Source organism: Mirounga leonina, unplaced genomic scaffold (genome assembly GCF_011800145.1).
Source record: "Mirounga leonina isolate KUSES-001 unplaced genomic scaffold, KU_Mleo_1.0 Mir_175, whole genome shotgun sequence".
NCBI classification, from domain to species: domain Eukaryota; kingdom Metazoa; phylum Chordata; class Mammalia; order Carnivora; family Phocidae; genus Mirounga; species Mirounga leonina.
In genome coordinates, this window is record NW_023270453.1 from 1,115,759 (window position 1) to 1,143,139 (window position 27,381).

At 34.9% G+C, this 27,381-nt stretch overlaps 1 protein-coding gene across 2 annotated transcripts in view; it reads left to right on the forward strand.

Moving 5' to 3' along the window:
* The window catches only part of DNAJC1 (DnaJ heat shock protein family (Hsp40) member C1), a 226,520-nt gene that overhangs the window by 78,719 nt on the left and 120,420 nt on the right, over positions 1-27,381 (forward strand). For both annotated transcript variants that reach the window (XM_035021500.1, XM_035021501.1), the window contains 3 exons: positions 333-430; positions 1,407-1,500; positions 14,357-14,447. In XM_035021500.1, coding sequence (XP_034877391.1) covers positions 333-430; positions 1,407-1,500; positions 14,357-14,447 — 283 coding nt within the window. The remainder of the gene's footprint in view (positions 1-332; positions 431-1,406; positions 1,501-14,356; positions 14,448-27,381) is intronic.

Below are 27,381 nucleotides of genomic sequence, written 5' to 3' on the forward strand. Positions count from 1 at the left end.
TAAATTAGCATCTGTTTACTCATGCTTTTTGAAGTGACATTATTAAAGTTGGATGAATGAGAAAAAGTAAGTTGAATGCTTTCTCTTAGAAAACTTTGATTGCTATGGAGATACACATGACTGACAGTGCTGAACTTGATGTGTGTTTAAGGACTGGATGCCATGGCAACAGTTATTGTTAAAGATTGATGATTTTACTTAATCATGTTGGACCCTACATACATTTGCATAAATGTTCTTCTATAATGTTTACCCTTCACAGACGACTCTTGATAACATTTGAAGAGTACATGTTAATGATAACCTGTAACCATAATTCTTTCCACATTAAGGATGAACTGCTTAGTAGAAAAAAAAGAGAAAAGAAAAAAAAGACAGGCAGCAAGAGTGTGGATGTATCAAAACTTGGTGCTTCAGAAAAAAATGAAAGGTGGGAGCATATAAAAATATTTTGTAATTTGAAACTGTTTTAAAATGTCTTTAATATTATTCAACTTAATATATATATTCATTTCAGATATGTAATATTTACATCTGTAGTAGGTTTTTTAAAAGATTAGTACTGTGCCATAGTTTATGAGATAAATCCTAATCTTAGGCAAAAGTTCCACAGGTTTTTTTGCCCTTGGAAAGTGTTAATATATATTTAAGTAATCAAAACCCCAAATTCTTGTCGTTTGAAATTTTTATACTGAACTTTAGAAATAAAGTATTCCTAGAAGAATCTATCACTTTAGTGTTTAGCTCAGAAGTGACAATATGTAGAAAGGCAGTGAAATGCAGTACACTCAAAGATACCATTTCTAATATCGATTCATAAAAAGAAATAAAGGGTTTAAATAGTTCACACAGCAGGGCAGGAACTGGATCAATGTGAGATGGAGATCAGAGACTATTCTGTCTGTCTTCTGTTCTGATGACATCAGTGAGTAATGCTTCAGTGAACTGCAAATGACATTAATTTTTATGTATTGGTTTGTTTATGCTACAGTCTTCATATCTGCTTGTCAGCACTTGGGAACACTCTGATGATGTTTAGTCTTTTATAGCTGAAGTAATCATAAGGTTTAAGAATTCATTTTGCAGAACTGATGAAAAGTCCAGGTTAGAAAGAGGGCTTTTGTTTCTTTATCTTTATAACTTGTTTAGGAGTCTCCTTCCCCAAAATCTTAGCTTAGATTCTCTTAGTTGCTATACATGTTGCATTTGTTGTAACTAATGTATTTCATGATAAAATACCTCAAATGTAGTGATAACTGTCATAAGGATTACATTAAAAAATTTCTTCGTACTTTTGTTGAAACAGGCATTCATAACAGAATTCGTGATCTTTATAAAAATACTTGTCTCCCACCTTTCTTTCTATATTTTGCTTCTTTGTTTTTGTTTTTGTGTTTTCCCCTTAGATTACTGACAAAACCACAATGGCATGATTTGCTTCCATGCAAGCTGGGAATTTGGTTTTGCCTTACACTAAAAGCATTGCCTCATCTAATCCAGGTAAAGTATACCTCTTTCATATAATATTAGATGCTTTCATTTTAATTATTCATGAAATAATTTATGCCCATGTCTGCTATCTGAGTGCTGATATACAGTGGATGCTTTATAATGCTGATTGAATTGATATAAGTGTAAACCTATTTAGAATAGTTCTGAAATTATTTAGGTATCTATTCCTATAACTGTCTCTTACATTGCTTTTAGAACACCTTAGAATTCCAAGACATTAGAAAAAGGAAAAAAATACTATCATTAGGACAGGTAGAAGAGCAATAAAAATTTAATTCACTGTAATCATTTAAGGCGTATCCAGAAAAGAACAGGACTCAAAGAGCCTGTCACCCATTATTTTAATAGCATTTAAGAACACAGTATTAAAAAAAAAAAAAACCTTTACATGAACATTTGTGTAATTATGCAAAAATTATATTGCTTTCCATTTTATTTGCAACTTTAAGAGGAGTGAGATATTTTATCTTATATTGGTAATCAGTTTCTGTTGCTACTCAGTCTTGATCAAACAACAGAATGTGGGTCTATATCATATTATGGCAACTTCTCTTATTTTTTTAATATTCAACATACCAAAGCAGATTCTATTAAATTATTGCTTTGCTAATATTAATTATTACATCTGGTTAGAAAATTCCCAACACATAAACATAACATTTAAAAGTATATGTAATAGTTTGGGTGTACAAATTTTGAGGTTAAGTTGTAATTTTGGGGAGGAAGTGTTTCATTTCAGAAAAGTTTAGAAAAAAAGAGAGCCAGATAATTCCTACCCAGTTCTACCCACTTCTTTTCACATATCAGAGTTGTTCTTTCTAATCATTTAAGAAAATGAATCACTCCAACTTCTGCATTTTATTCTCTTTCTTCCTCGTATAATAAAAATTTTATGTTAGGAGGGAAAATGAAATAAAAATCACTAGTGTGTTTCTTTCTAGCCTTTGTGAAATTATTTACCAGTCTTCCTTCAAAATAGTTCATTTTAATAGTTATTGCTTACAGATTCATATATTTTGTTTATATCTAATAGAGAAAATTACAGTATTTTGGTAATTTAAAAGCTTTTGTTTATAAGTTGTTTTGCATATTATTTATTTAAATAAAAACCCACAATCCTTGTATGCTATGTATGTGTCTTAATAAGAGAGAGGTAAAGTATATTTACCATACCAGTATGTATATGAGAAAATGTGACCAAAAAATATTTTAGGACATGTATTTTCATGTTTTTTTAAGAGTGGTTTTTGGGTTTTGGGTTTTGGGTTTTTTTGCTTTAGAATCTGCAATAGGCAAACCAGAGTGTAGATGAATTTATAGTCATGAGGCAGAGTAAATAGAATATCACATAAAATGTCAGTTGAAACACTTCTTTGTAATTTTAAACTAAGCCATTTGAAACAACATTTATTTGGTAAAATTAACATATTTCCTGGTTAGCATGCAGAGTGATTTGCAAAAATAGAACTAATATATTAAGATGGCTTAGATTTATAAGTTATTATTTTAAATTATCTCCCTGTGGTATCTAGAGCTAACATTGTGTTGTCTCACCATACATTTTTTTAAAGTTACAGAAATTAGGAATTTTACAAAAAAATTTTAGTCTCTTTAGAAACTCTGCTTTCTTAAACTGTTGGATTGGTTTGAATTTTAAAGTTTTTACTTACTTGGTGATACCTGTTGCTTTCAGTTTTGAGATGCTAGGCATTAGATTTTTAAAACCTTTGTAAATCTAACTAAAAAATTTTGCTGTAATTTTTTTCTTTCTGATAAATTCATTCCAAGAAGAAAAATAAGACAATTCTTCTTTTTTTTTTTTTTAAGCAAATACTTGGTATTTTAATTCTGCTTCGAGGAAGTAAGTTTTGTTTTTTTTCATGTTCACTAACAAAATAATATAGTAGATTCTGATACAAACTGTGAAAGTGAAAGTATTGCAGATTGATAAACATAGAAAGCTTGAGCAAAGCAATACTGAGTAGTTGCTTTTAGGATTAGATTTTTGTCTCCTTTTTTTCCTTCAGTCTACTGTAACCTTTGTATTAATTTATCAGCCATAAAATTGTGTAATGTGAGTACATATTCCTTATCCACAATACTAAAGTTTTGATGTGATACTTCTATGAGGTCTTAAATAAGATATTTATGAAATTGAGAAGAAGCCCTCCTTACCTAAAGCAGTCTGGGTTGGTAATTGGTACAGTGGCCAAAACGAGCCCTACTAGAGCTCTAAGTATAAAAAATGATACATATGACCTTAAACATTTTAAGCATGTACTTTACCTTTATTCACCACTCTTGTGATATAGGGCCATTGTTTTATTTTTCCTTGCATATACTGCATCTATAATCTTGGTTTCTTTAGGGACAAACTTCTAGTTGATTTCTTTAAAGAAGAGTTAAACTAGACTCTTACAAAGCAGTATAATTGTATAATCCTTACAGAGTTTTATGATTTCCCGTCTTTCATAACTGACGGACTTCTATCTAGTTAACAGCATGTTTAGCAACTCTTTTATTGAGCTTCCCAAAGAATCTACTTGGTTTTCATAGAAACAACTCTCTTTTTCTACTTACTTTTCACCTTTTTTTATATAATACTTAAATTGAATCATATAATTACAAGTATCACTGACACAGACAAGTTTAAGAGCTAATACATCCAGCTCCTATTAAGCATTCAGAAGTTAGATAAGCAGGTATCAGTTAAGAGAATTTTACTTCTGTGTGTGAATCCTTTGACTTTTGTGAAATTCATTAAAACTGGTCTTCAAGGATTCTGTATAAGTATGGAGCTATCGGATAAGAAGGAGGGTCCAAACTGAAAGTGGGAGATTCAGAGACTTCCAGCAAATGGCCTTTACACTAGCCAGATCTGTACTTAAATTTTTCCTTGTCATATCAACAGCTCTTCATCTCCAACTTCTTTCCTCCTATTCTTCCTCTAGATACCCATTCCTTTATTATACTTTATATACATAAATGGTTATCCAATGGGAGTTGGAAAAGTGGCAGTTCTGGTTCAGCTTATGCTCCTAAGTTCACTGTTTATTACTGGGCATCTAAGATCCCTAAGAAAACTTCTTATTACCTGATTAATTTACTTAAATTATTTTCTATCCCTCCGACAAAAAATTACAAATGACAATAGATACATCAGTATTTGATGTGTAAAGCTTCTTCTAAGTTATATATTTAGAGAAACAGGTTAGCCAGTTCAGTAAAAATTTATTAAACATATATCAGAACAAGGCACTATTAACGGGCCATTGAGATGATACACCTTTTGGGACCTTATAGTCAGGTAGAGATTATAATACATGAATTAAAATAATTAAAATACAATATGGTATATAATCTTCACATATGTAATATAAACAAAAGACTTCTGTAGATGATCAGATGAGTAAGATTGTCTCTATTTAGAATGAACAAGGAAAACTACAAAGAGGAGCCACTTGAATTGCGTCTTGAAAGATGAATAGACCATTGACAGTGAAGTGCCCACTTTGTGTACTAGGTAGTATACAAAAATAATTTCATAGATACAGTAATTCCCATACAATCATTCTGCGTTAAGGCTGAAAGAGCCCTAAGAAAAACATTATACAACTGCTTTTTATTTTAAAAAAAGGTATCACATATAGCCCATTACTGTCATCTAAGCCTACATCCCAGCTCTCCAAACTCTGTATATAACCATTCAGGAATTTATACTCTAATAGATAAATCTGATGTGGGGAATCTATAAAGGACATTTAGACAGAATAAAGTTTATTGCTTAGACAGCAGAGTATTTCCATCACACACATCTGTCAAAGACACATACATAATGTTAGGAGTGGAAAAGTTACAGTACATAATGGGGAGAAAAGACTCAAAGTTGTTCTGTGATCAGACTGGGTAGAGATAAAGGTATATCTTTGATAGCTTCCTTTGTTTTTCAAGAACATCCTTATTATCTCCAGGTCTGGGTTTTTTTTCCTTTCCTTTGTTCCGAAAAAGATAATGGGAAAATTATAAGAATTGATAGACTAGAAGAATGAGACCAAAAAACTAAAAACTATTATATTTGATACATATAAAATATTTGATAATGTTAAATAGATATCAAACATTTCCCAGATTGGAAAATATCCAAGGAAAGGTGTATGTATTTAGCAAAATGTATACTTCATATCATTCATGTACCCACATATGCAGAAAAGTAAAAAGTCAGATGAGAAACCAAAGTAAAAAAATGTGGAGAGTGTTTGTAAATTGATGAGTAGAAGGAAGGTTAGTGTGTGCATAGAGTGATGAGAGAACATTAGAGAAAAGTTAAATGCATGACTATATGCAAAGAAGTTGGGAAAACTTGAGAAAATGTGTTTAGTGCAGAAAGCAAGTGGAATGATCAACAGAAGACATGGAATATGAATTAGAATATAGCAAGGAACTTGGACTATATCAAGAGAGGCATTGTATACTTTGAGCCTAGAATTTAATTTTAACATTAAAAGTTTAGCCCTAGTGACACTTGTATCTTACCAGTGTGTTTCTGTTCTCATGGTAGTTTCAAAGGGAATACACATTCTCTTGGAATCTGACTAAACCAGTCTTCCGTGTTGGCTAATTTCAGCCTATAATCCCAAGAAATTTTTCTAGCCTCTTTGGAGGATATCCAAAATATCCTCTTGGATATTTTTTGATTTATCATATATGTTCTGAAACATATAACCATGAAAGTAGCAAACAATTATTGAAATATACTATGTGCATATTTTCAGTTTAATCGTTATAACAAGTTTATTTTTGTCAGTGCCTGTCTGTGTTGGAGTCTCATATATGTGGGCCCATAATAATTTAGATTGGTAATACCACCAATTTCTCAGATATAAGATCAGTAAGGGCCAAATATCCTAAGCGATTACCAGTCTAAATCATGGTCTGTTCATAGTTCTCTACACTTTCTAAGATGAAACAGGTCTTAGGTATTCAGAATTTATTTGCTTAATAGTTTGATTCTGTGGGAATTCAACATTCAAGTTTCTCTTTAACTGCAATGTTACATTTCTCAGTTACATGATTTGTAAAATATAGAATTCCTTTATGTGTGCATTGCCTAAAGTTGTGAATTTTTGCCATTGTTAAGTCCCAGCCCCATCTTTTCTCACTACCAAGCTGATCTTATGTGAACACAGTTAAATTAAAAATTATTGTAGGAAATTTCCAGCACGCATAGCTCCACCCCATCAGGATTTGTAGGTTTCCTAGGAACAGTGTCTGAGAAAATAGAGGAATCTTATCTATAGTACTGTGGCTTTTGCCTTAAAAAATAAAATGAAAGTTGCCTAAGAGAGTATTGGAAATATTATACTTTATAGAACTATCTGTAAATGGAGGCATCCTCCCTCCCAAGAAGCTTCTCCCATGGAAACTACAACTGTAGACAAGCCTGGAGGTCACCCTCTGTACAGTCAGGGCCCTTCCTTTCTAGCCCCTTTGCTTCTGCTTGCTGGGGCTCTGTCAGAAACCAAATAAACAAAACATTCACAGCTAATTAGCAACGGAAAAAAGCTTCTAAAAGGCTTTGAGGCAATTGTAGCAAGCTGAGTTGCCTGTTCTCCTACTCAGAGTTAAACACAGATTCTCCAAGGGATGAAAAAGTTTACTTTTAGTCCTCTAAGAACTTTTTAAAAAACTTTGCAGACAAACATACTTTATGTAGGGAGTATGCAAACAAATGAAAAGGGATGGAAAAGTGCGTCTGAAGTTTTGCAAGGCTGAAACTCTACTGCTACAGAAGGATAGAGAGAGAAAGGAAAATTGGAAACACCTCCCAACAGAAGACAAAGATTCCATTCCTTCTGCCCTCTGAAAGGGGGGCGTAAGATACAAGTAGTAGGAGGTCCAAAGACAGAACATAAAGTAGAGTTTTGTAGGTTATTTCTAGATGTAGAAAAGATTTAAAAAAACAAAATGTTAGGTAGGATGTTAGAGATATATATTCTCAATGATTCCATATTTTATAGACAAAAACTTAGGACTCAGATTGGTGAGGCAGTTTGCTCAAAGTGACAACAACTACTAAATGGTAGAAATGAAACTTAAAGCAAATGAAAATAAATATTAAAATATGAGACATATAGAAGCTGAGAAAGAATAAATTTTCCCAATAGTGGGATAACTAGCTAGATAACTACTTTATACTGAATGAGTAAGCTATCTGATCTTAAAGTCCCTACCAGAGTATTTAGGCTGATTGTAATTATTATAAAAGTTATAGAAGGATTCTTGCATTGAGTTGGAGCTGAATAGATGACTTCTGTAGTCTCTTCTGTTTCTTAGCCCAAGTGGAAAAAGTAGCTCTTAGCCTTATATCTCCTTGAATACCACTGACTCAGGAGAGGAAGGCATAGCTCCTGGGTTTTTGTTTTATTTTTATTTTATTACCTTTTTGTGAACTCAGTGTTTGTACAAAAATTTGGACTCTTATTCAAAGTCTACAATTTAAAATTTTTCCTGTGTTCTTCATTGTAATTTTATTGCACATTATTTGTAATTCTGAGATTGTAGTTTAAGCCAGGGGGAGAACAAAACTTGATACAGAGTAAATGACTGTGTGAGCAGATTGTCCGAAATGTACCTCTGGTATTTTCCTATGTTGAAGGTTATATGTAAGCTTCAAATGAAAGAGATTTGTGCTGGCCAACAGTCAAAAAAAGAAATGGAACATCCTTCATCTCTTTTGTAGTTACCTGTCCTCAGAGCACTTCCATGTTCCTTAGTCCCATAGAATAGGTGATAGCAGTTCACTGCTTGTACCACTCTAGATCAACCCCCTTCTTTCCTAGGTTTTCCTTCAGTTGTTTAATATTTTGAACTTTATATGGAGAAGTAAAAGTAAACTGAAACACGGCAAATAGTACTAGCTCAGCATGTTATTTTATCACTCAAATGAACTATGTCAATAATGTTAAAAGAAAAGCTTTTGATATGGATATCCTCCATCTCATAACTCACTACTCTTGGAAATATTACATCTTCAAGGCTTACATAAATGGTCTTCATCATTAGGAACCCTTTCCTGATCAGGCCAGTTGAAAACTCCCATTGTATATTCTCTGTATTAACTTCATAGCACTTATTTTTTGTATTATAGTAAGGATAGACTGATAGACTATGGCAAGGTACAGATCATCCTGAAAATCCAGTGGCTTAAAATTTTTTTCTAGTTTATGCCACTTGTCTATCACTGGTTGATAGGAAAGAGGGCATTCTGCTCTAACTAGCCATTCAGGGACTCAGAACAATGACGTCTTTACCATCTTCCAACCATACCCACCTGGAACACGTGGCCTCCTTCCTCACAATGGATGAGTAGAGAGCTGGAGGATTATACGAGCTTTTTGATGCTTTGGTTTGAAATGACACATGATATTTCCATCCAAGGCCCATTCAGAATTAGTGCCATGATCTCACCTAATCTCAAGAGGACAAGGAAATGTGGGGAGAGAGAATGTTGGGTGAGGTTCATTCTCTCTTCCAGTAATTCATTCAACAAATATTGAGTGCCTATTTATTATTATGTGCCAGGTGCTCCTCTGGGCCCTGGAAATACAAAAAAATAAAAAATAAATAAAACACAAAAATCTCTGTTCTCACATAGGTTATATTCCAAATTTTGGGTTATTCAATTATTTTTACATATGCCTTAAGGGCAGCTGCTTGTCTTATCATATAATCTCCATTTATCCTAACAAGGTACAACATATATAATAGTGGTTCAGTAAATAAGCATAAATAAATATAACTGCTTAATGTCTTCCTGTGCAGGAGCCATGCTCTACAATTACATACAAAGGATACTTGTAACATGCAAATTCTTAAAGTTGGCTGTAGTTCTATAATGTAAAATCAGTTCCCTGCTTGATATCTATGTAGACAAGCTTTGAGCCCTTCGAAAAATTTTGTTAAGTACTAGGAGAATTGCTTCTAAAGTATAAACTTTTGCTCATGTTCCATCCATAATGATTATAATATAAGCTCCTCGAGGATTGGAACTCTTTCTGTTTGGAACCATGTAAATCCCATAGTTTTAATACAATATTACAGAGCTAAACCTCAGCGGTTCAAAGCCCTGATTGATTAAAGTAAGCATTCATTCATTCACGGAATATTTATTAAGCTTCTATTATGTTTCAAGCAGCGTCCACAAAGATCGATAAGACGTTTGTATCTATAAGATATTCTAATTTTCTGTGTGTAGGTAAACTGGGGCTTATTCTGGACTCAAAATGAGACTTTATTTTCTCTACTTGACAATTATATTGACGTGAATTAGCCACTCATGAAGAATGGGGGGAGGGGGGAGTTTGAAAACAACTGCTTTTTTTTTTCTCTCTTTTTTCCCTTTTTATTTTTTTATTTACTTATTTATTTTTAATTTAAATTCAATTAATTAACATATAATGTATTATTTGTCCCATAGAATAGGTGGTACAGGGGTTTCAGGGGTACAGGTCTGTGATTCATTAGTCTAATATAATACCCAGTGCTCTTTACAACACATACTCTCCCCAGTGTCCATCACCCAGTTACCCTGTCCCCTCACCCCTCTCCCCTCCAGCAACCCTCAGTTTGTTTCCTTTTTTTTTTTTTTAAGATTTTATTTATTTATTTGAGAGAGAGAATGAGATAGAGAGAGCATGAGAGGGGGGAGGGTCAGAGGGAGAAGCAGACTCCCTGCTGAACAGGGAGCCCGATGCGGGACTCAATCCCGGGACTCCAGGATCATGACCTGAGCCGAAGGCAGTCGCTTAACCAACTGAGCCACCCAGGCGCCCCTCAGTTTGTTTCCTAAGATTAAGAGTCTCTTATGGTTTGTCTCCCTCTCTGGTTTCATGTTGTTTCATTTTTTCTTCTCCTCCCCTATCATCCTCTGCCTTGTTTCTTATATTCCACATATCAGTGAGATCATATGATAATTGTCTTTCTCTGACTGACTTATTTCAGTTAGCATTGTCTTTCTCTGACTGACTTATTTCAGTTAGCATAATACCCTCTAGTTCCATCCACATTGTTGCAAACGGCAAGATTTCATTTTTTGATGGCTGCGCAATATTCCTGTGTGTGTGTGTACCACATCTTTATCCATTCATCTGTCAGTGGACATCTGAGCTTTTTCCATAGTTTGGCTATTGTGGATATTGGTGCTATAAACACTGGGGTGCAGGTTCCCCTTCAGATCACTCCACTTGTATCTTTGGGGTAAATACCCAGTAGTGCAATTGCTGGGTCATAGGGTAGCTTTAATTTTAACTTTTTGAGGAACCTCCATACTGGAAAACAACTCCTCTTATTCAACCCCTTTTGAATACGTGATTCTCCCTTAGAATATACTTTAAATAATAGCCACCTGGTCTCTTCTTGAATATTATCTCTAAAGTCAGTCTCTTTCATTTTAAGGTAATTTAAATTATTAGAAAACTCTTCTTTATATTTATCCAAAATCAAAATTTCCGTCTCTGGAACCATTTATGGTGTTACACCATTCTCTCCTGTAATGACCCTTAAGATATTCTCTGATAGTTATCAGGTTATCTCTAATCTTCTTATCTCCATTCCTTTTAAGAAATAGTTTCAAGGGCGCCTGGGTGTCTCAGTTGGTTAAGCGACTGCCTTCAGCTCAGGTCATGATCCTGGAGTCCCTGGATCGAGTCCCGCATCGGGCTCCCTGCTCGGCAGGGAGTCTGCTTCTCCCTCTGACCCTCCCCCCTCTCATATGCTCTCTCTCATTCTCTCTCTCTCAAATAAATAAAATCTTTTAAATAAAAAAAAAAAAAAGAAATAGTTTCAAGCTTCCTCACCATTTGATCACTTTCTTCTTAAAGTCTTCCAGTTTGTCAGTGCACCTTAAAGTATGGTACACCAAACTGCACATGAGGAAGGTGGAAACAATGTAGAGTGTTGAATGCAGGAGAGCTATTAGAGATCATAGGTTTCTTAAAGAAGTAAGCCTTTCTGGAGTAGGCATATTGTAATTACAGTTTGAAAATACAAGATATGAAGAAAAGAAAAAGGATGAGGAACATTTAAATAAATGCTTAGAAAGGGAGCAGAGGGAAGAAAGGGTTCTCGGCCTAGAATAAAACAGTGAGTGAAATGGGAATAGGGAATGTGTTAAAACTCTTGGAATTAGGTGGAGTAGGTTAAGGTGATTAGGTGCATAGTAATCCTCAGATGAGTGTGATTTTTGGATCAAATGGGTAATTTCAAAGAGGGATTTTAGTGGACTTCTGTGCTGTAGCAGGAAAAAGCACATTAGCAGAGAAATACTCAGATTTGGTAGGACCAGTACGAAGAGGCTACTATTACCCAATAAAAGATTTTTGCATGGAGACAGTACCAAAGGTAAAGAAAATCATGTAAGCAAGAAGATACAGGATTCTGCCGGAGGAGTTTTGGTGAAGTATGAAGCAGAAAAACTCACTCTTTGTGGTGCAGAATATGGTTTTTGGTAAAAGGATGAAGTTATAATCAAAATAGGTAACATATGGAAGGCCTCTGGGTAAGATGTTACTCTAAGTGTTTCCCATTTATCAACACTTCGGTCTTTACAATAGCCCTGTGATTATCCCCATTCCTGAATGAGATAATTCACCCAAAACTAAGTGAAGTAATTTGCTGAATGTTATATAGGCTACAAGATGGCAGAACTGAGACCTTAATCAGGTAGTCTGGTTCCCAAATCTGTCCTCTTAATCGTATTTTATCTCACTATACCGTACTATGATGGTTGATTTCAACCTACCTTCTTTCGTATCTCATGAATAACTTATCTGTGCCCTTTTTTCTTGCATGGTGCCACCTTTCCTACTCCCTTCAAGGGACCAGTGCCTTCCTGACCTTTTCTTTTCCCTACTATTAAAAACTACTGTCTGCAAAGAAGCTAATAAACGCATTCATTCATTCATGTCAAGGAATAAATGACTGATATGGCTTAAGGAAAATAATAGTATTCCAGGTTGAGTTTTTTAGGGGTACAGGGAATGTTAAGGGGCCATATATCCTTAATCCAAAAGTATATATGGGCTAGGAGGATAAGTATGTTGGATGCATGACTTTCTGTACCCTTCAAATGATATCATTATTTCACTCACCCAGGGCTTATGGAATCCTTCTGGTAGAAATGAGGTAGGAACATAGAAGTGAAAATGGGAGAATAGAGCTAAATCCTTCTGGTAGGGCTTATGGAATCCTTCTGGTAGAAATGAGGTAGGAACATAGAAGTGAGAATGGGAGAATAGAGCTAAATCTTTATTATATTGATCCAGTGATTTTAGAAATACCTCTTATTTACCTAATTCATTGTTGGGTAGAAGAGTTCTGATATAACCCCAAGAAATATAGACTCTAAGAATATCTGTAACTCCTAGACAGTCATAGATGAAAAGAGAAAATTCTATTCTAGAATTTAAGTGTTCATGCATTTCCATTTGAATCAAGGTAGAGCCAAGAATTTATTTTGTTCCTTTATTTCCTTAAAAAATAAAACCCTCTCAAATGAGTCCATGATTTATCTGCCCTAGGAATCTTAAAATCTGGGAATGTTACCCTAGAGTTATACTTGATACCTCTCTTTTTCTTATTCCACATCAATCATCAAACCCTTTCATTTCTTTCTTTACAAGATTTCTCATATATTTTGATCTAGTTCAGTTCAGTGAACATTTATTTTGTACATGTTTTATGCCAGATACTGTACTCTGGTCATACAAGTACCCCTATCTCAAATTTCTCATTTTCTAGGAGAGAATATAGCCTGATACAAGCAGTCCTAGAAGTGTGCTTAAATACAAAAGCAGTATACAGCAGAGAATTACTCTGCCAGGGAAGGTCAGAAAAACTTGCAAAGGAGGTGATACTTGAATAGAGTTTTCAAGGATGAATAGGAGTTCATCAGAATAATGGCAGGGCAGCAAAATATTCTAGTTAGAGGGCAAAGCATAGGCAAAGACATTAAAAAAAAAAAAAAAAAAAGCCCAATGTGACCTGGCAGCTACAAGTATCTTCCTATATAATGGATGAAGTTTGAGTCAAGAGGTAGTGGAAAATTACCTATTCTGTTTTTCTCCTTGTTGGGATCTTTATATGTCTAGGGCATCAACTTGTTTATGTCCATGTTTGTGATTATTGAAGCCCTAGTCTTTTTTCATTACTCTGCTAGAGTCTTACCTGTGTGCCACTCCTTGAGACTTTAGCCACTATATTTTGACACCTAAGTATTTGTCCTCAATCCCCAACTCTCCATGATAGGAACTAATCTCTAAGTGTGGTGGAAGGAGGAATGACAACTTCACTTGTATCTACATGATCATATAGGTTTCATAATCAGATTTGCATATGATAATTTTGAAAATCTTTTGAAGTTAAGGGACTAATATGAAAATAGTGTTAGTACTTTGTTAGTCACAGTAATATAATTTACTGTACCAAATAATTTAATTCAGTTTAGCAAGTGTGTTTTTCTGCTCTTTGTCCATGCAATAGCACAATATTGAGAAAATAAACAGGGGTGGAAAACAGGAAAAGGAGTCCTCTCTTCCTTATCTAAGAGAAAAGACTTTACTTAAATTTATATTCCTGCAATTACTAGCCTTAATAAATAAGCTCTCTAAGAGAGAAAAATCATAGAGAAACATTTAGTTTCTTCTGTTCATCATAAAATTTAAAAACATAAACAGAAAGGAAGACTTCTTGTTAAATGAATATACTGCTTTAAAATGAAATCATGTGGAAAATAGTGTCAAAGCAAACTGATTTTCATGCTAATTTATTTGTAACTTCTTTTTTTAAGGATGCTCGGGAGTTTTATGCTAAATATAAAGAAACAAGATTGAAGAAAAAGGAAGATGCATTGACCAGAGCTGAACTTGAAACACTTCAAAGTGAGTTTTAAACATTGTCTTGCTGTGTTAACAGTATCATATAAAACTGATTATTTAAATTTGGATTTTCCCTTAAAGTCAGCAGTAATTAAATGTTCTGTGCTTTCTTTACCATCCTCTAAATAGAGTTACTTCCTTAATGTATTACTATATTAGTAATTACTGAACCCCCCACAGTTCAGCATGAGAGGAGAGAGAAAATCAACATGGGGTCATAAAGTTCCTCAAATCCAGGAGGCATCCAAAATCCAGAAAGTCCTAAAATACTCCAGTGCTGTAGTTGTCATTGATATTTAGTGCCAAGTCTGTCCAGTTGATCACTCAACTTGCTGTAAAACAGTAGTAAATGGGAAGCCTGAAAATATCAAGGATTTTTGTTTTGAAAGTCTTTGTTTCATTAATCAGTGTATTGTTATAACATGAAAACCCTTGACTAAATTATCAGTATTTTGAAAAGAAGTCTTCTACTGAACACTAAAGGCAGTTCTTGCTGATTTTAGGAAAAGTTGAATATACAGTTAAGGAAGGCATTTCCCCAGCCCTCGTCTTCTTGTCTAATTTTGCCCTATCTACATCTTCCCCACATATATACACTCTTCCCTTTACTTTGCTTTATTTTTATTGAGAGCATTTAACACTACTTAACATTAATTTATTTGTTAATTTACCATCTGGTTCTCCCAATAGAATATAAGTTCTATGAGGGTAGGGACGTGATCTATTTTGTTCACTGCTATGTCTATCCAAATACCTTAAATAGACCCTGCACATAGTAGGTCCACAGTAAATACTTGTTGACTGAATTTGTGGAGGTGAAATCTCTATTCTTTTAAAAATTCCAATGTGAGTATTTGGGATTTAGACTTCATTTCCCTCCACCTACCTGGATTCCTAAAGAAGTGCATGGTGTTGGGGCACCTGGGTGGCTCTGTTGATTAAGCGTCTGCCTTCAGCTCAGGCCATGACCTGGGAATCCTGGGATTGAGCCCCGTAGTCAGGCTCCCCGCTCAGCGGGGAGTCTGCTTCTCCCTCTCCTTCTGCCCCTTCCCCTGCGTCTTCTCTCTCTCTCTCTCTCTCTCAAATAAATCTTTTTAAAAAATTTTTAAAAAGAAGTGTATGGTGTCATGGTACCAATATGGGCACAAGAGACAACACAACGATAATTAATAACTGGTCACCTCACACCTATAAATGCACACACATGCACAGCACACATAGTGTTACAAAACACTCAAGTGCTTTTGAGGAGGGTGTACAGTAAAAGCTGTTCCTGCAGCCCATATAGATGTAGTTGACCCTTGAACAATGCAGGAGTTAGGAGCACTGACCCCTCACACTGTCGAAAATCCATGTATAACTTTTGACTCCCCAAAAACTGAACTACTAATAGCCTACTCTTTATTAGGAGCCTTACCGAGAACTCACTTGATTAACACATATTCTGTGTTTTATATATGATATGTTGTATTCTTACAATAAAGTAAGCTAGAGAAAAGAAAATGTTAAGAAAATCATAAGGTACAGAAAATACTTTTACAGCACTGTATGGTATATATTGAAAACAATCTGCATATAAGTGGGCCCACACAGTTCAAACCTCATTATTTAAGAGTCAGCTGTAATTTAGCCAAAGCAAACTGGAAGAGACTGGCTGTGGTATTAGTATACCATGCATCCAATTCATACACTTAATATATAGAAAAATGGTGATAACTGTTTCCCTTCAGAACTATTTCCCTTCGTTTTCTGCCTTTACCCTGGCACCAGACAATGGTTTGAGAAGAGAGAAGAAAATTAGGTTCTCTCCAAACTCAGAGTACATTGCCACTACCTAAATGTGTAACTTTGAGGATTTTAGTTTCCTATCTGTCAAAAAAACATGTTGGGCTAGATAATCCAGTATTTCTATTGCTGCTCTCACAAATGGCCACAAATTTAATGGCTTAAACACAAATTTATTATCTCACAGTTGTGTAAGGCAGAAGTCCAGCATGGATCTCATTGGGCTAAAACCAAGGTTTACCAAGCAGGGCTTTTTCCAGCTTCTAGAGGTCCCCCATATTCCTTGGATTATGTTCCTCTTCCTCCATCTTCAAAGGCAGATGTGTGATGTCTGACTTTTCTTCTGTAGTCACATCTTTCTCTGACCATAACTAGGAAAAGTTCTCTGCTTTTAAAGGACCCATGTGATTAGATTAGGCGAATTTGGATAATTCAGGAGAATCTCCCATCTCAGGGTACCCAACCTTAATCACATTTGCAAAGTCCCTTTTGCCATATAAGGTAAAATATTGCCAGATTCCGGAAATAGAATGTGGACATCTTTAAGGGTCCATTTTTCTTCCTATTACAATCCCTTGGGCGTCTGGGCAGCTTTAGAACAGGGGCTATTTCTTTTTTATCTTTATGTCAGCAGCATTGACTATGGTGTCCTGGCACCTAATAAATGGATATATTGGATGAATATATGAATTAATGTAATGCCATAAATATTAATGAGCACCTATCCTGTATACAACACTGTTTGAAGAAGCACATAATTTAATTCAAAAAGTTTCAACAGTTATAAATACTAAATAATATTCAGGGGCGCCTGGATGGCTCAGTCAGTTAAGCATCCAACTCTTGGTTTCAGGTCGGGTCCTGGGGTCGAGCCCCGAGTTGGGTTCCACACTCAGAAGGGAGTCGGCTTCCCCTCTCCCTCTGCCCCTCTCCCTACTCACTCTCTCTCTCTCTCAAATAAATAATAATAATAATATTCAAGTCAACTATGTCATTGTTTAAAGCAGATTTCTATTAAGAGGGAAGAGTTTAGGATGATAGAGGATTACATATTAAGGTATGTGTTGAGGAGGAAGGGTGGGAAAATGATTATTATTGTTATATTAAACCTAGGATTGAAACAGAAGCTTATCTTATAGAAATTGTTGAGATAGTTTTAATTATATTGAGTAAATCAATAAATAAATGAAACTCTTAAGTGTACTACTTATGTAATTGTTTTTAAGTATAATTGTTACATAAAATTTTTCTAAGCTTTTTAAGACAAGTCAGAAGGAGGAGGGAAAACACATTTACAAGAAAAGAGAAAAATACCAAACTTTACCCAGAATTTACTGGTAGAGTTAAGGTGAAAATACATTTTATTGCTTTCAGAGACATAGCTTATCATTTTTATGTAGCTTTTGTAAAAAACCACCTAATTGTTATAATTTTGGCATATATATTAGAATTCTGTAATAATAATGGGTATGTACACTACCACTTAGAATATAGGGGTTAGACATAAACTGTTTATCACAGTGTAAGATAATTGATCACTACATAAAAATTCCTTTTAAAGTTTGTGACCATGGGGCGCCTGGGTGGCTCATTCAAAAAGCGGAAGTTGGAAATGCAAGTTGCCTTCGGCTCAGGTCATAATCCCAGGGTCCTGGGATCGAGCCCCGCATTAGGCTCCCTGCTCCACAGGAAGCCTGCTTCTCCCTCTCCCACTCCCCCTGCTTGTGTTCCCTCTCTCGCTGTGTCTCTCTCTGTCAAATAAATAAAATCTTTAAAGTAAATAAATAAAGTTTGTGACCATTTTCACAAAATCATTCAATTTTTGTTCTAAGTGTTTGATAGAAATTTTCAAACAGATAAATAATTCTTATTTTGTTATTGTCTAATAAAAACGATGATATAAAGAAACACATTTTCAAATACATAAATATCTGAAAACTCTGTTTGCCAGTAAAAATATATAGTAATCTTTTAAAAGTTTGAAAATTTGTCACTAATTTATCAGTTACTGAAACTCAAAATGGAAAAAGTAAATACCAGAAAGCATAATAAAAACAATACTCATACCAGCCATGAGTAATAAGGCCTCTAATGCTCATGTTTTTGGCATCAGTGGTATATTAGGGAAAGATGATGGTATCAACATTAAGAATGTTAAAGAACAGTGGCTTTATTAATGATGTCAGAAACTGTCATGTATTTTTTAATGTAGTCTCTAATGGTTTACATGCAAAGAATCTTTTAATTAATTTTGTTAACTTCATTACAGTGTTCTGTATTGTATACTTTAGAATTAATATATAAAGACCCCAAATCCCCCAGTGTGTATTTCATTTGCCCCTATCCTTCTTAATTTTAAAGACCATCATTGGAATACTGAGTTCATAATAACATTTCCATCTGCTTAATTGAGTAAATGCATCTCATGCAGATTAGCAGTAGCTATTTTATGCTGCCTGTTTTTCATGACCTGATTGTTAATCTGCCCTCAAGTCTATCTGCTCCACTGCTGAGATTGTGCTGTATCCTCGGAGGGCCATACCGGAATATACATTGAGTAAGGTGTGGTAGTCTTATTAAAATGGTATATTAGAGGAGGAAATACAAAAAGGGGGATTTCTTAAAAATGAATATCATTGTTCTGGGAGTCTATGCAAAAAAATGTGATATCTATTTGGAAAATTTGAGGCACTTATTTATTACAAACTTAATCAATCTTATGTTTTAGGCTTAAATAAGTTGAATATTTATAAATATGACTTTTTCATTGTTATATGTATATTATAGTATACATTCTTTAATTATTTGAGTTTCATTTTAAGTCAGTAGATGTAAATTTTAAGTACTATAATGAAAACAGCCCATATCATGAATGGGAAAAATGAGTTATTTTATAAAGAAATTGGTTGTAGGGGTGCCTGCATGGCTCAGTCAGTTGAGTGTCTGCCTTCGGCTCAGGTAATGATCTTGGGGTCCTGAGATTGAGCCCAACATCCAGCTCCCTGCTCAGCGGGGAGTCTCCTTTTCCCTCTCTCTCTGCCCCTCCCCTCCCCCCCCCCCCCCCCGCTTGTGCAGGCTCTCTCTCTCTTTTGCTCTGTCTCTCTGTCTCAAATAAATAAATAAAATATTTTTTAAAAAAAGAAATTGGTTGTAAAGGTGAAATTTTGAATAGACAAAATTGGGGGAAGAAGAATTAAAATTTAGTATTTCCCTTATCTTTTTCTCTGTACCTTATATGATTTAAAACACAAACAGAATCAAGTAATCAAAACTTTACTGTGAAGTACTTCTTTTTTATCTGCAGAAATAATAGTTCCAGACATTAATTATATTTTTCTTCTTGTTTCTTGGTCCCTGTTGCATACCCCAGTGATGGACCTAAGTAGAGGTGCCAAGGGAACAGTGAGAAGGTGGAGAACAGAATATGCCTTTTTGGGGTGGTAGGATGGGAAAACATTCACTCTCCCCAGAGTAAAGCAAGACTGGTTTTTAGAAAACTCAGGTTCATGAAGAAAGGAGATGCTAGTGATGATTTTAAGTTGATTCAGGGGTTGGTGGTGAAAAGGACAAGGGAGATAGGGCAGAGGTAGCCCCAATTTAGGTTAGATCATTTATCCTGTGGCAATATATTGTGCTCATGGATGGGAGAATACTGTTTGAGATAACTTACAAGAAAGCATACACTAGTCACTAGCTCCAGTACATTTGGAAACATGACCAAACAGAAACTCTGCCTTAACTTATGAATCATATATATAGTGAATCCTAATAGCCCTAGTCCCAAGAGTTTATGTGTAGGCAGAGAATACCTAAAGAATAGTCTTATTTCCTAGGTACTTTCTTCAATAACAATGAATTTTTAAAATCATGTAGCTCAAATACAAATTTACAATTCCTTCAGCATTTCAAACCATAATGCCTAGGTATGCTTAAGTATAATGCAATCTTAGTTTCCCACTGAAGTGATTTTAAAAACTTTTTATCCAATTGAATATGTAAACATTTATGGCTTTAGAGTAATCTAGTTAAATTTGAACTAAGATTTTATTAAATTAATTTACTTAATTTGGAACTAAAAATGTACTTATTTATTATTATACTTTTAATAAAATAATATGTCCATTTATAAGCTTCATGCAGGCAGGTGTTTTTGTTTGTCTTGTTTATGGCTGTAACCCCAGAGCCTAGAACAATGCCAGGCATGTGATAGGTACTCGGGAAATATATTTAACAGAGTATATCATCTTTATTTCCATATGTAATGAAATGTCCCATATGTGATGCTGACACTGGAAATTTTATCCCAGGTCATAAGTACCTATTCATCTCATATTAAGATTTTTTTCCCTTTCTTCATGATTGCTACAATAAAATCACGATATTGTTTCTTTTTTTTCTAATATTTTTTATTGTGGTAAAACACATATAACAAAATCTGCCATCTTAACCATTTTTTTTTAAAGATTTTATTTATTTATTTGAGAGAGAGAATGAGATAGAGAGCATGAGAGGGGGGAGGGTCAGAGAGAGAGGCAGACTCCCTGCTGAGCAGGGAGCCCTACGTGGGACTCGATCCCGGGACTCCGGGATCATGACCTGAGCCGAAGGCAGTCGCTTAACCGACTGAGCCACCCAGGCGCCCCATCTTAACCAGTTTTAAGTATATAGTTCAGTAGTATTAAATATATTCATAATGTTGTACAGCCATCACCCCATTCATCTCCCATAGCTCTTTTCATCTTGTAAAGCTGAAGCTTCGGGGCACCTGGGTGGCTCAGTCGGTTAAGCGTCTGCCTTCGGCTCAGGTCATGATCCCGGAGTCCCGGGATCGAGCCCCGCATCGGGCTCCCTGCTCAGTGGGAAGCCTGCTTCTCCCTCTCCCGCTCCCCCTGCTTGTGTTCCCTCTCTCACTGTGTCTCTCTCTGTCAAATAAATACATAAAATCTTTAAAAAAAAAAAAAAGCTGAAACTTCATACGCATTAAACAGTAACTCCCCATTCTCACTTCCCTCCAACCCCTGGCAACCACCATTCTACTTTCTGTCTCTATGATTTTGACTACTATTAAGTATCTCATATAAGGCTGATCATACAATATTTGTCTTTTGTGACTGGCTTATTTCACTCAGTATAATGTCCTCAAGGTTTGTCTGTGTTATGGTCAGAATTTCCTTCTCTTTTAAGACTGAATATTATACCATTGTATGCGTATACCACATTTTGCTTATCCATTTGTTTTTTTTGTTTGTTTGTTTTTAAAGATTTTATTTATTTATTCATGAGAGCGAGAGAGAGACAGAGGCAGAGGGAGAAGCAGGCTCCCCGCGGAGCAGGGAGCCTGATGCGGGACTCGATCCAGGGACTCCAGGATCATGACCTGAGCCGAAGGCAGTCGCCCAACCAACTGAGCCACCCAGGCGCCCCTTGCTTATCCATTTGAATATCTGTCAATGGATACTTGGATTGCTTTTACTTTTTAGCTATTATGAATAATTCTGCTATGAACATGGATATACAAATAACTGAGTCCCTGTTCAGTTCTGTAATTCTATTTTTAATTTTTTTTAAGTAGGCTCCACACCCAGTGTGGAGCCCAACATGGGGCTCAAACTCACAACCCTGAGATAGACATGAGTTGAGATCAAGAGTCAGATGCTTAACCAACTGAGCCACCCAGGCACCCCAATTCTATTTTTAATTTTTTGAGGAACTAATATACTGTTTTCTATAACAACTGTACCATTTTACATTCCCACCAGCAGTGCACAATGGTTCCAATTTCCTCACATCTTTGCCAACACTGATTTTCTGCGTTTTTTTTTTTGTTTTTTATTATTATAGCCATCCTGATGGGTGTTTCTTTAGAGAAATGTCTATTCAAGTCCTGTACTCAGTTTTGAATTGGATTGTTTTTGTTGTTAAGTTTTAGGAGTTCTCTATATATTCTGGATATTATCCCTTATCAGATATATGATTTGCAAATATTTTCTCCCATTTTGTGGGTTGCCTTTTTACTCAGTTGACATTGTCTTTTGATGCACAGAATTTTTTAATTTTCATGGAGTCTAATTTGTCTGTTTTCTCTTTTGTTGTCTATGCCTTTGTTGTCATATCATAGAAATCATTGCCAAATCCAGTGTCATATAGCTTTTGTCCTATATTTTCTTCAAAGAGTTTTATAATTTAAGGTCTTACATTTAGGTCTTTGATCCATTTGGACTTCATTTCATAGTCGGTAAGAGTCCAACTTCATTATTTGCATGTGGATATCTACTTTTCCCAGAATTGTTTGTTGAATTATTACTTTTTTATTTAACTTTTTACTTTGAAATAAAGTTCTAAAAATAGTATAGAGAGGGTCCTATGTGCCTTCCTGAAAACCAGGAACTTGCCATTGATACAAAGTGTGTATGTATTTCTCTACCATTTTATCACAAGCGTGTATTTATGTTACCACCATCCCAATCAACAACTACCCCTTTATGATTGCACCCATATCCTGCCGTTCCCCCATTATCCCTAATATCTGGCAACTACTAATCTATTTTTCATCTCTCTAACTTTGTCATTTTGACTACATGATTTAGAGAATATGATTTTGAGAATCATACAGTATTTGACCTTTGAGATTGGCATTTTTCACTCAGTTGTTCCATGTATCAATAGTTTATTTGTATTTATTCTGTGTATGGTTGTACCATAATTTGTTTAACCATTCACCAATTGTAGAACATTTTGGTTGTTTACAGTTTTTGACTGTTACAAATAAGGCTGCTGTGAATAGTCAGGTGTAAGTTTTTTGTGAACTTAGTTTTTATTTATCTGGGACAAATGCCCAGAAGTACAATTGCTGGATCATAGGATAGGTTTATGCTTAGAGTTTTAAGAAACTGCCAGATAATTTTCCAGAGTGCTTATATAACTTTTTACAGTCCTACTAGCAACGTATGAGAGTTCTAGTCTCTCTGTACCTTTTACCAGCACTTGGGATTCTGTTTTTTATTTTAGCTGTTCTAATACATTTGTAGAGATATCTCATCATGATCTTAATTTGCATTTCCTTAATGGCCAGTGATGTTGAAACATTCATGTGCTTATTTGCCATCTGCTTGTCCTCTATAGTAAACTCTTTTCTTTATGCCTTTAGCCTATTTTCAAATTGGATTTTTTTTTTACTGTTGAGTTTGAGAGTCCTTTATATAATCTAGATATGATTTCTTTTTCACATATGTGGTTTACAGATATTTTCTTCCAATCTGTAGCTTTTCATCTTATTAATAGTCATTCACAGAGCAAGAGCTTTTAATTATGATGAAGTCCAATTTATTGTTTCTGTTTTTTAGATTATGCTTTTTATGTTATTTAAAAAGACTCTTCCCCAAGCCCTATTCTAAGTATTTTCTCCCTTATTTTCTTTCTTTTTTTTTTTTTTAAGATTTTATTTATTTATTTGTCAGAGAGAGAGACAGCGAGAGAGGGAACACAAGCAGGGGGAGTGGGAGAGGAAGAAGCAGCCTTCCCACGTAGCAGGGAGCCCGATGCGGGGCTTGATCCCAGGACCCTGGGATCATGACCTGAGCCGAAGGCAGACGCTTAACGACTGAACCACAGGCACCCCCCTTATTTTCTTCTAAAAATTTTATGATTTTATGTTTTACATTTAAATCTATGATCCATTTTGAGTTAATTTTCTATAAGGTGTGAGGTTTAGGTTAAAGTTTATTTTTTTGCCTAAGAATGTGTAGCCAGTTTTTCTAGCAAACTATTCTTCAAAACGTGAATTGCTTTTGCACCTTTTGTCAAAAATCAGTTGGCCTTACTTGCATAGGGTTCTTTCTAAGTTCTTTATTCTGTTCCATTCGTCTACATTTCTCTTCCTCTGTCAATATGACAGTCTTGATTATTGTGGCTCTACAGTAAGTCTTAAAATCAGGTAGAGTGATTCTTCCCACTTTCCTGTCCATTTTCAAAATGTTTTAGCTATTCTAGTTCCTTTATATAAATTTTAGAATAATCTTGTATATATCTACCAAAAATCTTGTTGAAATTTTGATAGGAATTATGTTAAAGCTGTATATCAATTTGAAGAGCATTAATATTTACTGTCTGGAGTCCTTTAATCTATGAACACAGTCTGTCTCTTCATCTGTTCTTCTTTGATCTCTTTCTAAAGTGTTTTATGGTTTTTAGCATACAATTCCGTACATGTCTTGTTAGATTTATATCTAAGTGTTTCTCTTTTTATTTTGAGTGATTATACATGGTATTGGTTTTTAATTTCAATTTCTACATGGTCACTGCAAATAAAGAAATGCAGTTGATTTTTATATGTAGGTATGTATCTTGCAACCTTGCTAGATTTGCTTGTTAATTACAAGAGTTTTTATGCAGATTTCTTAAATTTTCTATGTGGACAATCAGGTCATATGGCAATAGGGATAGTTTTATTTCTTCCTTTTCAATCTATATGCATTTTATTACCTTTTCATTGCTTATTTTGCTAGCTATAACTTCCAGAACTATATTAACAAGAGTGGTGAGAGAGGACATCTTTCCTTTGTTTCCAACCTTGGGTGGAAAGCCTTTAGTATTTTACTATTAAGTATGTAAACTACAGGGTTTTTTTGTTAGATGCTGTATATGAAGTTGAGGAAATCTCACTCTATTCCTAGTTTTCTGAGTTTTTTATCATGACTAGGTGTTGAATTTTGTTAATTTCTTTGTATCAATTAATATGATCATGTGATATTTCTTTGCTTGTTAATTTGATGGATTATATTGATTAAATTTTTAATATTGAACTAAACTTGCATCCCTGCAGTAAGTACCATGTAGCCATAGTGTATAATTCTTTTTATATATTGCTAAATTTTATTTGCTGATATTTTGCTAAAGATTTTTACACCTATATGAGAGATACTGGTCTGTAGTTTTCTCTTTTTGGTGTCTTTGTATGATTTTGGTATCAGAGTAGTACTAACATCATGTAAGGGGTTGGGAAGCATTCTCTCTTCTATTTTCTGAAAGAAACTGTGTTGAATTGGTATTAATTCTGTAAACATTTGGTAGAATTCTCTGGTGGGACCATTTAAGACTGGATATTTCTATTTTAGGAGTTTCAAAATTACAAATTAAATTTCCTTTGTAATTACAGGACTTATTTAAGTATCTCTTTTATATATCTATTTTATGGGTGAGTTGGGATAGTTTGTATTTTTCAAGCAGTTGGTCAGTTCCATCCAAATTGTCAAATTTATGTGTGTATAGTTGTTTCTAATACTAATTTATCCTTTTGATTTCTGCATGTCCTTAGTGATTTCTCCTGTTTCAGTGGTAACTTCTCTTTTCTTTTTCTTTGTCAGTTTTGCCGATGTTTGTCAATTTTATTGATCTTTTCAAAGAACTAGTTCTTTGTTTCATTGATTTTTTTATCTATTGCTTTTGTTTTCTATTTCATTTATTTCTGCTCTTGTTTTTATTATTCCTTCTTCTTTCTTGAGCTTGTTTTGATTTTGATTGCTTTTGATGTGGAAGCCTAGATTATGGTCTTGAGGCTTTTCATCTTTTCTAATGTAAGCTTTTAGTGCTTTAAATTCCTCTCTCAGCACTGTTTTGGCTGCATCCCACATATTTTGATACATTACATTTTCATTTGATTCAGTTCAGTATTTTTTTCCTTGAGACTTCCTCTTTTTTTTATTTTTTTAAAGATTTTATTTATTTGGTTGACGGAGAGAGACACAGCGAGAGGGGGAACACAAGAAGGGGGAGTGGGAGAGGGAGAAGCAGGCTTCCCGCAAAGCAGGGAGCCCGATGTGGGGCTCGATCCCAGGACCCTGGGATCATGACCTGAGCCAAAGGCAGACGCTTAATGACTGAGCCACCCAGGCACCCCAAGACTTCCTCTTTGATACCTGGATTATTTAAGTATGCTGTTTAGTTTCCAAGTATTTGGGGAATTTTGTGTTATCTTTCTGTTACTCATTTTTGGTTTGATTCCATTTTTGTCAGAAAACCTATTCTGTATGATCTCAATTCATTTAAATTTGTTGAGGTGTGTTTTATGGCCCAAGATATGGTCTCGCTTAGTGTATATCTCATGGGCATTTGAAGAGAGTATGTATTCTGCTGTTGTTTAATGGAATGTTGTTATAGTCCCCAAAGTCCCCAAGGCTCTATTCTTTTTTTTTTCTATTTTTCAGATTAGGCAATTTCTATCATTCTGTCTTCAAGTTAACTGATTACTTTCTCTGTTCCAGTTTTCTGTTGAGTTCTCAATCATTAAATTTTTTATTTTAGTTAGCACATTTTCAGTTCTGATATTTCCATTTGGTTTTTCTGTTTGTCTTTTGTGTCTTTGCTATTGACTTTTTATTTCTTCATTTATTTTGAGAATGTTCATTATTATTTATCAAACCATTTTTATATGGCTACTCTAAAATCCTAGTCAGATACTTTGGATCTCTTTTTCATCTTGTTGATTATCTTTTTTATTCAAATTGAGGTATTCTTGGTTCTTGGCATGATGAGGGATTTTTTTCAATTTAAACTTGGACATTTGGAGGCACCTGGGTGGCTCAGTTGGTTAAGCATCTGCCTTTGGTCAGGTCATGATCCCAGGCGTCCTGGGATTGAGCCCTGAGTTGGAATCAGTGTGGAATCCCTTGTTCAGCGGGGAGCTTGCTTCTCCCTCTCCCTCTGACTCTCCCCCTGCTCATGCTCATGCTCTCTCTCTCTCAAATAAATAAATAAAATCTTAAAAAAAAAAAAATTGGGCATTTAGGGTATTATGTTATAATACTCTGAATCTTGTTTAAGTGTACTATCTTAGTTGATGTTCTCTGACAGTGCTCTAGCTGAGCCAAGGAAGGGAAGAGTTGCTGCCCTATTACACTGTTACACTCAGGAAGTCCATAGCCTGTTTTACAGCTGAGGGAGAGGGTGGTTGTGGATCTTCTTAGGGTTGGGCAGGTGTGGGTGTTCTCATATGCCAGTAGGCCACACCGATAACACTCAGCTGATATCCCCTTGCTGGGATAGGCAAGAATGCCTACTTACAGTTTCCCACCTGACCTATGCTGACATTGTGGAGGGTTGGTCTCTTTACTCCTGGGCAGTTGTGAAAGCCCTGACTCTCCTCAAGACTTTCTCT